We start from the raw sequence: 13,066 nt of genomic DNA, 5'->3' as shown, positions 1-13,066 counted from the left end.
GCCTCGCTGTGTGCTTTTTCTTTACAGATGACAGGGGCCTGAATGTCATTTGATGCAGGCCTGGCAGTTGGAGGGAGAGGGAGGGAGAGTCAGGAGAATTAGAATGTATTTCAGGTCTGAGGCAAGTGGTGCATTGCTGCAACTCGTATCTCAGGGAAGGAGGGAGTTTAAAGGGGGGAGAATGGTGGTGGTGGTGGTGGTGGGGGGGGGAGGTTTTTGCAGCGAACTGTTGCTAGGAAACACTTGTGGCATCTCTACTCCCTCTCGTTGAAATGCCAGAACTAACTGACAGAGATGCTGGAGTGAAATGTCAGTCCTATCCTCCCAGGAGTTTGAAGAATGTGCCGCGTGTTTCTATTTAAGTAGCCATGTTTATCAAAGGGTTCTGAAAGAGTCAACACAAGCCTTTCCTCTGCTGGTGCAGAGAGTGTTTAGGATGCAGGCAGGCTGGCTGGAGCTTCTAGTGCTTCTCCTGTTTGTCTGGCTGGCTGTCTTTCTTTCTTCATCTTTGTTTTTTTTCCTCTCTTGTTCCATCTTTTAAGTTTTTTTCTGTGTGTTTCCTCACTACCAGATTTAATCTCCTCGTCCCTCCCTTCACTCACTCACTCACTCACTCACTCTCAGTTGAGCACTATTACGCCATCTCTCATTATTCTCCCCCTGTTCTCTGTCTTTTATTGGTCTCCTTCGCTCCCTAATTCCCTCTCTCCTTTTCAAATTCCAAGCCATATGGTCCATCAGTGTAATCCTCTGCCCAGATATTTGATTATCAAAGCTGTCTGGCTGCAAAAGGCTCAACTCTCCACTGGCCACTATTGAGCCCATTCCCCTACACTCAGTATATTGTAATTCAGAGAGAGACACCGGCTCTGAATTAGAATAAAAGCATTTAAATTCCACAGTGACCCCATCTGCACCACAATACATCAGTAAAGTAAGATATACCTGGACATAAAGATGAAGAGAAATTTGAATAAGCAGAATCAAATACCCCTGTCTGGACTTAATTCCCTTGGAGCTGTGGTAAAAGAACAACACTTTTCTTCGTGATATTAATTAGAAAAAAAACAAAAGTAGGGGTATTTGTGCTCCACATATTTTCTACTACACATGAATCATCTTTATGCTCATGCCAGCTAAGACTAGTTTGTTCTCTGCCAGTTATTTTATAAGTAAACATGCAGCATCTCTGAAATAAAGACAGCTTTAGAGCAGACGCTCACATTGTTGTACCACACACAATCAGAAGCCTTCCCTTCACACACTTCCTCTCAAGCCTTGAACCGGATTATCATCCACGTAACCTTGAAGAAATCTCATTTGCCGTCATCAGTTTCCACCACATACATACCGCACAAAGCGGACTCTTAAATACGCTACACCCACATACTTTACAGCATTCATCCATGTATCTACTTCGCCCTCTTCCACTGGGAGGGGATAAAATTCATACCATTGATTGACTTCCATTGCATTGTGTGAGGCCTTAAAGCTAATTATCTCATAATAGATGCCAGGCTCACGCATGGGGAATAATGATTTTTTTTTTCTCTCTCTCTCGTTAAGGGGGAGACGCGAGGATTTGACAGCGTGAGGGCACACAGCGGTGAGACTTGACACAACAGTCCCTATGCCTGCTGACTGCACCACACATACTAATGGGCTTATATGGAAGGGTGCCATGAGAGGAGTCCCACTCTTTATTGCATGTTTACTGTACAAGTGCTGCACTGAAAATATCGACATTTTGAAGAACTCACACTGCCTATTTGGACTCTTTGGACTGGCACAAAAAATGATAATATAATTCTGTGTTGCAGCTTTGTAGCAGTTGAAATTACAATAACTGCCTGACACGCCTGCGAACATAATCCAGGCAGTAAATACATTTCCCACCACAATGCAATTGGAAAGACAAATAATATTATATAAATGTAATTTCTAGGAGACAGGGTTGCAATAGAACAACTTGAGAAACTGTAATAAAATGTTGCTCTGATATTAGCATTATGATATACACTCACTGGCCACTTTATTAGGTACACCTGTTCAACTGCTCCTTAATGCAAATAGTTAATCAGCCAATCACGTGGCAGCAGCTCAGTGCATTTAGGTATTTAGGCAAGATGACCTGCTGAAGTTCATAGCGGGCATCAGAATGGGAATAAAAGGTGATTTAAGTGACTTTGTATGTAGCATGGTTGTTGGTGCCAGACGGGCTGGTCTGAGTATCTCAGAAGCTACTGATCTTCGGGGATTTTCACGCGCAACCATCTCTAGGGTTCGAAAACAAGTGAAATATCTAGTGAGCGACACTCCTCTGGGTGGAAATCCCTTGTTGATGCCAGAGGTCAGAGGAGAATGGTCAGACTGGTTCAAGATGATAGAAAGGCAACAATAACTCAAATAACCACTCGTAACAACCAAGGTCTGCAGAAGACCATCTCTGAACCAACAACACGTCGAACCTTGAAGCAGATGGGCTACAGCAGCAGAAGACCACACCAGGTGCCACTCCTGTCAGCTAACAACAGGAAACTGAGGCTACAGTTCACACAGGCTCACCAAAACTGGACAATAGAAGATTGGAAAAACGTTGCCTGGTCTGATGAGTCTGGATTTCTGCTGCCACATTCAGATGGTAGGGTCAGAATTTGGTGTAAACAACATGAAAGCATGGATCCATCCTGCCTTGTATCAACGGTTCAGGCTGCTGGTGGTGGTGTAATGGTGTGGGGGATATTTTCTTGGCACACTTTGGGCCCCTTAGTACCAACTGAGCATGGTTTAAACACCACAGCCTACCTGAGTATTGTTGCTGACCGTGTCCATCCCTTTATGACCACAGTGTACCCATCTTCTGATGGCTACTTCCAGCAGGATAACGCACCATGTCACAAAGCTCAGATCATCTCAAACTAATTTCTTGAACATGACAATGAGTTCACTGTACACAGTCACCAGATCTCAATCCAATAGAGCACCTTTGGGATGTGGTGGAACGGGAGATTCACATCATGGATGTGTAGCCGACAAATCTGCAGCAACTGCGTGATGCTATCATGTCAATATGGACCAAAATCTCTGAGGAATGTTTCCAGCACCTTGTTGAATCTATGCCACAAATAATTAAGGCAGTTCTGAAGGCAAAAGGGGTCCAACCTAGTACTAGCAAGGTGTACCTAATAAAGTGGCCAGTGAGTGTAAATCCGTAATAATATTACAAACATCACGTTATTGCATTACCTGGCAGTTCTTCTGAATAATTTCCACTGAACTAAAAGCATATTAATAATAGTGAAATATGCATTTACTGTACTGTCTAGCGAGGTCAAAAATGTACTACTGAAGTAAAGCAAACTGATATTATGTCATATGAGGTTATGATTGCATATGAGCATACATATTGTGATGTGCAAAACACTGCAAAGCAAAGAAAAAGAGATTAAAATGAAGTTTGTCATTGCTGTTGCTCAGTTTGTAATAACTCATTTTAGGTGTGTATTTGTTCAAGCCTAACTTCCAGCTGCTTCTTCTCAGAGACCAGTAACTAGCCCTGTGTAACTTTCAGTATAGCAACAAAAAGTCAATAAAGTGAGCCTTTTTCAGCAAGTAAATGGGTGGGTTTTCTAAAGGCCAATATCAATATTGACAGTGGGGGAACGTCCTGTGGCTCTGGGACTGCAGCTTCCACAGCGGGCTGGGTTTCCAACAGTCCCGTCTTTGTGTATCTACCCACTGCGCCTGCCGCCACACTACAACTTCTCCGTAAGTCTTATACATATAGTTCCATTTTCTCTCAGTAGAAAATCTCAGCAGCATTCAGTCAGAAATGAGATTTGTCTGCTTCTGTTTGGCACTTGAGATTTAAGACAGATTTACTATTGTATAAACTGAGCCAGTGTGCAAGAATACTGCGTAGAATTGATTATTAGGGTGACATTAGTTTTGATAAATAACTTTAATATAGATATTAGCCTGCTGCTTTATATGAGAATGACACCTATGGGACACTCACCTGCCTAGATGGAGTAAGTTTTCAGTTTTTAATTGTTATTCTGCAGATTTTTGAGGTCTGACCTGATGATGCTGTTGAGGGTCTGTCTCCTTGCAGTTTTGCTTGTATGCTGTAAGTAGCCTACTGTATGCAAAATTTACACTATGCAAGCTACAACATGCATCATATCATATACAGTATGCCTGGAAGATTTATGTAAAGTAACTGCCTTAAACTGACCACAAACACAGACACGTGTGTGCACAAACATGCATGCGCAGGGACACATTCACACAGCAATTTACCATTCCAGTGTTCACTAATAAGATTCCTATTACAGAAGCAATAACTGGTGTATTCATATCTGCCTGCCCCTGGAGATTACCATGAACCGAGCCCTATTAGGAGGCTGTAAACTCCTGTAAACACAAACCTCGGGGGGGGGTTCTCGGGCCTATTGCTGGAGTGCGTTGTCGACTGTGTGTTGGCACAAGTGGATGAGACATTTAAAGCATGATTGAATGCTTAATGCAACATTACATAATTGCATCTAACTGCAGAGCTTAAGGCGCACTCTGACTCTGAGGGACCGTTGAGCGACATGAAAATGAGACAGCCATCTTGGTAAAGAGATGATTCACAGCACACAGTGGACACAGCTCTCTGGAGCTCCATGAAAGGGTACCCAGGAATCTCTATGTCAAGTGGCGTTAAAGGGCGCATGCCAGCCGGTCTGAACTGAGAATTAAATCTGTCTGTTTACAGGTGTTCAGGTTAACTGTTAAAACTATTTGACTGAATATCCCTCTTTTTATTTCTTTAAATGTTAACTGTATTTATGTGTATCTGTACTATCCCACACACACACAGAGTAGGAAACGTTTCAGCACCTGCGCTACAGAAAAATAAGCCTGGTGTCTCGAAAATGCCCGAAAAACCACACCAAACACCTCAGCAACCATTAAGCCAAACATTCTCAAACAATCAGAACATCAACATCACATTGCAACAACATAATGAGGCCCTAACAACATACCCAAACAGTGATAAAGTATTAGCACCCCAGCAGCCCCATAATATAGCAACCACCTAGTAATGCACTAACAACCGCTCAGAGAAACACCAGTAAAACTCTACTCCTCAAGCAACAAGCGCACTTACATTTTGTCACTTTTTTTTTTTTTGCCTTTTCTAATTTTAGTTCACATGCTGAGGAAAATTGCTTTTCTATGCCACAGCCAGCTATCCTGCCTGACTGTCTTTCAGTCATTAAGGCGTTCTAGTGATAAGCAGCTTCTTTCAATCACTGAGCCCAGCATGTGTTCCCTTGCCGGGGCAGCGTGATTGAAATATTTTCTGTGCCTCTGAGGTTAATAGAGTTAATGAAGATCAAAGACTCGTGTCTGGGCAGGATAATTAGTATTCTGTCAGGATGAAAACACACTATGAATAGCTGAACTATGACTCGGTCTGTATATGGACAAGGAACAGAGTTCTCAACAAGTGTGCCCACACGGTAAACGGAGGTGTTCCAAGAGACTGTCTTATAATGCTGAGAAAATCTTAGAAATTACCAAGTCTAACAAAAGTATATTATAGAGACAATCAAAAGCAGGTTCTATGAACATCCATCAGTGAGACATTAATCTCCAGAAGGTGTGCTTTTTAGCTTTCTTCATGATATAACAAGGTTTTTGTGGCATTTGAAAGCAATTAGCAGTTATATGTGACTTAGAAAAGTATCAGATTTGCTTCAGCATCAGGAAGTTGGGGGAAATAGTCATGTGGTTTTCTTAATTTCTCATCATGTGAATTTCTGTTGATTGTTTTCTAACCGTAAAGTGAATCCACTCCACTTTAACCCACCTCAACACTACTTACCACTACAGATGGGTAAGTAGGTCGGTAGATGTGTAAATGATAGATGCATACACACTTCCACCTCCCTAAAACTAAATGAGTCTAAGGGTGCTTTCACACCTGCCCTGTTTCGTTCAGTTCAATCGAACTCTAGTTCATTTGCCCCTTAAGTGCAGTTTGTTTGGGCAGGTGTGAACACAACAATAACACTCAGGTGCACACCAAAACAACTGGACCAAGACCTTCTTGAAGAGGTTGTTTCGGTCCGATTACAAAGGATCTCTGGCGTAGTTCATTTGTGGTGAGAAGGTGTTCCAACCTTGATCCGAACCAACTGCAGTCGCATGACACATTGTTTGGGTTAAACATGAGCATGTTACAGTCCTGGAGGATTATTAATGTGCACCTCCTCCTGTACTGCCTTAATATGCACATTCAGCACATCCAATGCATCAAAACATTGTTTTCTAGTTGGAGCCGCGCCTCGTTTTCAAACTGTATGGTTTGACTAAAATGAACAATGACAGCAATATAGTCCACGATGAGCAGCGCTAAAATCAACCTGCGTAGTTGTCCCTCCATTGTGACATTAGAAAGTGTCACATTTATCTTGCAAGTGTACTCTTCTTCAACGTTTGCTTTACTTCCTGGATTTTTCCCGCATTGAAGTTCTGACCAATCAAGAGCAGCTTTCTCACACAAGGCATTTTATCTGGTCCACTTGTAAATGCTGCTGTGAGAACACAAAATTAGTTCCTGATTCGGACCAAAGCAAGACAACTCTAGGTCTGAAAGCACCCTAACACAACAGCCCAGTAAAAAATCATATCTTTAAGGAGGTTATAATTTCTAGCTTTTGTTGAAACTACTCGAGAGGTGTTGATTCAACTGTATGATCATTTTTGAGGCTGCACCTTGTCGTGCTGCTGAATTGTATTGTGTTATACTGACAGGTGTTTCTGTTATTTTGTCCACCCTATTTATAGCAATGACGGTAAAAACAGAAAAGCCTGTCTGTATGATGCAACTCAGTTCAACAGCTCAACAGTGCCGCAAACTACTCTACTCAGTGTGGATTGGTAATTTTAGCACGGACAGTAAAATCATCTCAGTATTTCTTAGATCTTTACCATACGCAGTTTAGAGTGATGGTTTCTGTTGGGCATTGTCTCAACTAAGAATACTAAAGCCAAAATTGAGGGTAATCCCAAAATCAGTCTCACAAAAGTTTTATGTAATCTTTAATCCAACAAAGTTGTTTCAAGACATTCTCATTTAATCCTTCCTCCTTAATTCTGACTACCTTTTCTTTCCTGAAGACGTCCTGTTAAGTTCTGCTTCAGAACATAAAAAGACGAAGGGTGACGGATTTAAAAGCCCTGACAAGAACGCTGACAGTAACATCAAGGTGAAGAGAAATTACACAACTGAAAATGACAGGAGACCCAAGGCTGTGGCTCCGAGGAAGAAGGTCAAGAAGACAGGAAGTAAGCGAGTTACCACGGGGCCGAGAAGTGACATCGGCTGCACCAGACTGGGGGGCATCTGCCAGCCTAACCGATACATCTGTGGAGGCCGGTACCTCGAAGACAAGTGCTCAGGGGCCAAGATGCGGCAGTGTTGTATGCCAGGTATAGTGACAAAGTTACGCATCAGTGCAAACTCATACCAGCACATATGAAAATACTCCAAAGGCTCACTCTAGGTGTGAGATGGGCTACTTCGGACACTTCTTTCACAGAGAGTCACACAGACACATTGCTGTTTTTATTTTATTTTTGTAAAGTAGGGTTGCACACTGTTCTTTCCTGTCTGAGTCATGAAAATGTGTTGTAGTGGGTGTGAGGATGCTTCAGTGTCTGACACACCACTGATATAAAAGACATCAATGGATGGCATCTGAATAGTGTGTCTCTGCAGTAATTTGCCTTATTTCCACATGAATAGAACATGAGGTAACTCAGTGGGATGCTGTGCAGCAGCCTTCAAATGTGCTGTATTTTGGGAGGAAAAGTATTGGACCAACATATTACTGTTTTTGTTTTACATGTCTCTGTAGTAGGAGCTTGGAGTGTCCTTTGTGCTGGTCACCACAACAACAGAGTGCGGGCGTGTGATGCGCATGGCTGTGGGGTGTACAACTCTAACAGGTGATTCTTCCTGATATGAATTTTATGCTCATAAGATTTCTCAGTGACCACTTAAGGTGATAACATTTCACGGCACAGCTCACTCAGAACCAAATCTATGTCCATAGTAAAGGGACAAAAGAGGCCAAAGTTATATAGATGATCAGTCCAGATTCTTTGGGTGGAGATCTGAGCAGACATAGCTGTTTCCATAAGGAGACATTAGAATTTCTTTTGGTGATATATGACTAATTGAAACAGGCCTTTTTACAATATCTGTGTAATTCCAATCTTTTCTGTCGCTGCTCCTACAGAGGTAACGACCTACATAAAGCAGTGGACCTGGTGTGTGATGACTACAGTATTGTCAACGCTCCATTCTCAGGCTCTCTGGCGGGTCCAGTGAGTCGGAAAGAGCCTGCTGGGAATCAGTATGATGGGGTCAAACTTCTCAGTGATGGTAAGGAGGACAAGATGTCAATATAGTACTTAAAAGTGAGTGCAGCAAGGGAAAGAAACTTCTGGAGATTATTCATCACTGTTTAAAACGTCAGTATCCAGGCCTTGAGAATGTTTTATAAACCAGTGTGACATAGAAATCAATGTTGATGTCAAAAACTTTGAGTGCGTCTGTCTGCTAAATAAAAGAAAAGTAAGCAGTTGTGCTTACTCAATGATGACTGTATAATAAATCAACAAGACTACAGAGGCCACATACATAATAGCAGCTCTGTGGGGTTGTGAAGGTCATTTTAAGAAACAGAATCCAGTTTATTGCTAAGTAGGTTTTGCATACAATGAATCTATTATCTTTGGTGTAATTGTGCAAAACACAGTACGAGAAAATTACATTGAAAAATAAAGTTTTGCAAAAATCAAGGAACATAAATATCTGATAGAATAAAGTTATAATAAAAACATGAAACTATAACTAAATATATGTACAATATATCTGAATTAAATTTTGAATGTAAAGGAATATGCAGTGCTTCACGGTACTATGTATGAAAAGGAAGTGCAGTATACACAGATATAGTCCTGAACATGTGCATCAATGTAAGCTTATAGATAGATGTAATGACATTAGTGTCTATAAGGGGTAGGGGGGACCTATATGCCTCAGGGTCCTGTAGGCGTACAGTCCTGGAGAGAAGGAAGATTGCAGCCAATCACCTTCTCAGTGAGTGAATGATTCGGTGCAGTCTGGCCTTGTCCTCCACAGTGGCAGCAGCACAGCAGATGGTGATAGAGGAGATGTGAATGGACCTGATCATGGCAGTCTAGACATGCACCATCACTGTCTTTGGTTCAGCTGCTGCAGGAAGTGCATCCTCTGTAGTGCTTCTTTGATGAAAGAGCTAATGTTTAGCTCCCACTTGAGATTCTGGGTGATGATGGAGCCAAGGAAACGGTGGGACTTCACAGTCAGTGTGTTTACATGACATTAGAGGAAATCAATTTATTGTGTTAGTCTGACTTAAATAGGACTTTTATAATACATGTAAATATGTTTGTCTGACTGACGTCATACTACATCGTATTTCTCAAAGTCGGACCAACACAACCAGACAGTCAGTGCATTTACTTGCACGCAGTAGTCGAGCTTAGCTTGTAGCTAACCAATTACGTCTGACTCCGCCTCCATAGGCAGCGCTGTGTCCTTCTTAATATAGTGCGTATTGAACTAGTTCCGGTTGACCCGAAGAGGAAGCTACCATCCATAAACTTCAAAATGTTTAGCTCCTTTAGCTGTCGGAGCATGAATGTAGTTTTCTCGTCCGTCCAGAAGTGCGTCTTCTGCTTCTCAGTCGCCATGGTGTTTGTTTGTTTTTCTGGGAGTTAATACACTGTTGCTTTGCCATCTCCTTCTTCTTCTTCCGGGTGAAAGCCCACGAAAGAAAAAGTGGCGCATGCGCAGAACGCCGAGTCCGACTCCAGTCGGACTAAGTGCATACATGCAGCAATAGTTTGATTTTCAATCGATTTATCCAGGTGTGTTAGTTGAGCTACGGATAGTCCAAGTTCAGTCGGACTAAGCTGTTTACATGCATTTAAAAGTCTGGTTTCAGTTGGACTAAGCCAATAATTCAATTTTCTCTGGTTGGGGGTTGAATTTCTCTTGCATGTACACAGTCAATCGGACCCAAACTGGCCTAGGTCATCTGTGCACGCTTCACAGTTTCCACCCCAAGCTTTGATCTAGTAAAATAGCATTATATACATAACAAAAGAAGAAGCTGGTAACAACATGGCGAAAAGGATGAGTTTAGACAGGCCATTGGTGTTTGCAGTGTATTGCATGGTGATCCATCCAGCAGTGGTCAAGACCCCAATTTTAATCTGCTGGTGGCAAAAGAGGAAAATCAAGGAATAACCAAAGTCATTAAGATTCATCCTCCATGGATATCTGTACCAGCTGGGACCAAAGAGGTGGACCATCTAACATTACCACCCCGAGAGTAATTATTAAAAAGGGTACTCTGCAAGTAAATCCCTGTAATCTATAGTGTATGGGGCCGTGGTTAGGGCAAAGGTTATTATGGTGAAGGTGTTACAGAGGGATGAAAAGAGGGAGTGCTTTAGAGGGATTAGTCAAGGTTTTGGAGAGGGGGGCTGAGACTCCATTGAACTCTTGGTTGCCTCTAACACCAGGACCCAGCTGCATGTGAAACCCCATCAAAGGCTGTTTATGAGTAACAACCCCCACTATGGGCCATCATTACAGAACAAAGCAGTGCATCAGCGTTTGTGTGTTGGTGTCGATGGAGCCCGACATACGCACGCACACATGCCTTTGCAATGTACAGTACATTTGTGCCTGTGTATATGCGAGTGAGTGTACTTTGAGAGCATCCTGAGTTGAGAAGGCGCTGCAGTGATGAGTAAACATCATTAGTCCTCATTCTGCCTCTACCCCTAATTGAACTGTATTATCAGAAGAACACATGTACTGTCAGCTCCTTTCATCTCAGGGTAAAGCACAGACATGATTAGACATCACAGAGACACATTACCTCGCCATGATACCCACATTAATGCTGAGACACTGATCATTAGGAGCTCGTAGGATTTAATGATGGTGTTGCGTTGTAGACTAGCCTATTTTTGGGTTGTTTGTTTCTAAGTTGGCAGCTTGCTTGTTTTTGTCTGCAGAATGGTGAAAGACCTGACTCTGTTGACATTTTGGGATTATAAATGAGCAATTATACGATACCTCCACATTTCCCCTTCTCCACATTTCTTATTTTTGGGTGAGAAGAAGAACATTTTCATCAACAAAGATGTATGATGTATGTAAACAGTGCATGAAGAGGAAATTATAGCTATTAGGAAGCAGTTGCCCAAGATAAGGGGATGCTAAAGTTGTCTAATGCTTTTGCTTTTCTTCAACAAATGCAATCATTATTTAAAAATATTGATCAGCCATTGATTTCTGTTCATTTCAATTCACCTTTATTGATATAGCCCGATACCACAAAGCACAGTTTCCCTCAGAGGGCTTTACAGCATACGCTACCCTCTATCCTTGGAGGCTCATAACAGATAAGGAAAAACTTTGTCGCCTCCCAGCAAGAGGGTTCTTGATTCAAACCCTTCTGTGAGGAGTTTGTACGTTCTCCCCGTGTCAGCGTGGGTTTTCTCCGGGTACTCCTGCCTTCTCCCACAGTCCAAAGACATGCTTGCTAGGGTAATTTGGTGACCCTAAATTTGCCGTAGGTGTGAATTTCAGCGTGAATGGTCGTCTGTCTCTGTGATAGTCTGGCGACCTGTCCAGGGTGTACCCTGCCTCTTGAGTTATACTACTACTACTATACTTATACTTCCTTATGGGAGAAATCTGTCTAATAACAATAGCTGCAGCAGTGGGCATCTGGCAGGACCACGGCAGAAGGTGCAATCACAACCCACAATCCAGGCACAGCCCCGATTTGTGGGAACCTGCAGGACGAGAAAGCACAAAAGCTCCAGTGAAGAGGCTAAGTTAAGCATCATAGGAAGTTCCCAGCAGACTAGGCCTATATCTACCTGACTAGGGGCTGGTCCAAGGCCAGCCTGAGCCAGCCCTAACTACAAGCTTTATCAAAGAGGAAAGTCTCAAGCCTACTCTTTGTTTTACACATAAACTCTTACACATATAACTCTTGGCATCAGCATCATCTTTTGTATTACTAAAATGTCATTGGTATCCTAAAATTGCTGAAGGAAAAATGTATGTATATAAAACTAACTCTAAAACAGGCCCAGGCAAGAGATAACAGGACATTAATGTCCACAAAACTACAATTTTTGTTTCTATCTCATCCAGTGCACTGTGTGAAGATCTTCAACATCCGTCCTTATCGATTCATGGGCCCGGTGGCTCAGGGAGAAGCCTTGGGCTACCTGCTGCCGCTGCAGGATCGCTTCCCCGGCATCACATCACACCTGGAGCTGCAAATGTGTGACGGCACTGACCCTTCCCCTTTCATATGACTTCTAGCCTCTCATCTTATATGGCATACGGCATCTAAGTCTTTACCTTTGTGACATTTCAAACAACCTCTACTCATTCAAATCACCCTTGACCTTTAATATGACCTCTGATTGTTATCTGTCATGATACCTGTTTTGAAACCTTTAACATTTGACCCCATGACCCTGCAGATATATTCCCTGGTGTCTGTGACACCTTACTGTTTACTCTAACTTTTCTGGGCCCTGGAAATTAGCATTTTTTATTCAACAGATTTTATATCCCATTTCAAATACGGCCTACGATGCAACAGTCCCACTTGTTCATCCTCTATAGGATGTAGCCAAACAAAACTTTGATGTCTTTAATAACAGCATTTCAAAACCAATACCTCACATTATGAGAGTTAAGTTGTGTTTTCCCCTACTGACAGGAGTTTCAGTAAGTCATTCTTTCACAAGCCTTGTATGACTAACGATTCTTCCATTTTTGGGATATTTTTGTATTATTATAATTTTTCCACTACATGTTGTGTATTTTTATCCCTCAACATGGACTCATATAACCCTTTTTTATGTAATGTCTTTATTTTTGAATTATGCTATGAATTCTGTCTACTCTCATTTC

The 13,066-nt window shown here is 42.1% G+C and overlaps 1 protein-coding gene across 1 annotated transcript in view; it reads left to right on the top strand.

Annotated features, from left to right (window-relative positions):
- Positions 1 to 13,066, top strand: part of LOC126388085 (uncharacterized) — a 51,422-nt gene extending 38,356 nt beyond the window's left edge. The window contains exons 3-7 of the mRNA XM_050040977.1: positions 1,567 to 1,606; positions 7,177 to 7,488; positions 7,917 to 8,007; positions 8,301 to 8,446; positions 12,293 to 13,066. Of these exons, the coding sequence (XP_049896934.1) occupies positions 1,567 to 1,606; positions 7,177 to 7,488; positions 7,917 to 8,007; positions 8,301 to 8,446; positions 12,293 to 12,459 (756 nt within the window). The 3' untranslated portion in view covers positions 12,460 to 13,066. The remainder of the gene's footprint in view (positions 1 to 1,566; positions 1,607 to 7,176; positions 7,489 to 7,916; positions 8,008 to 8,300; positions 8,447 to 12,292) is intronic.

This window comes from Epinephelus moara, chromosome 3, assembly GCF_006386435.1.
Source record: "Epinephelus moara isolate mb chromosome 3, YSFRI_EMoa_1.0, whole genome shotgun sequence".
NCBI lineage: Eukaryota > Metazoa > Chordata > Actinopteri > Perciformes > Serranidae > Epinephelus > Epinephelus moara.
The sequence above is the reverse complement of the archived record's forward strand: the minus strand, read 5'-3'. Positions and strand labels throughout refer to the sequence as shown.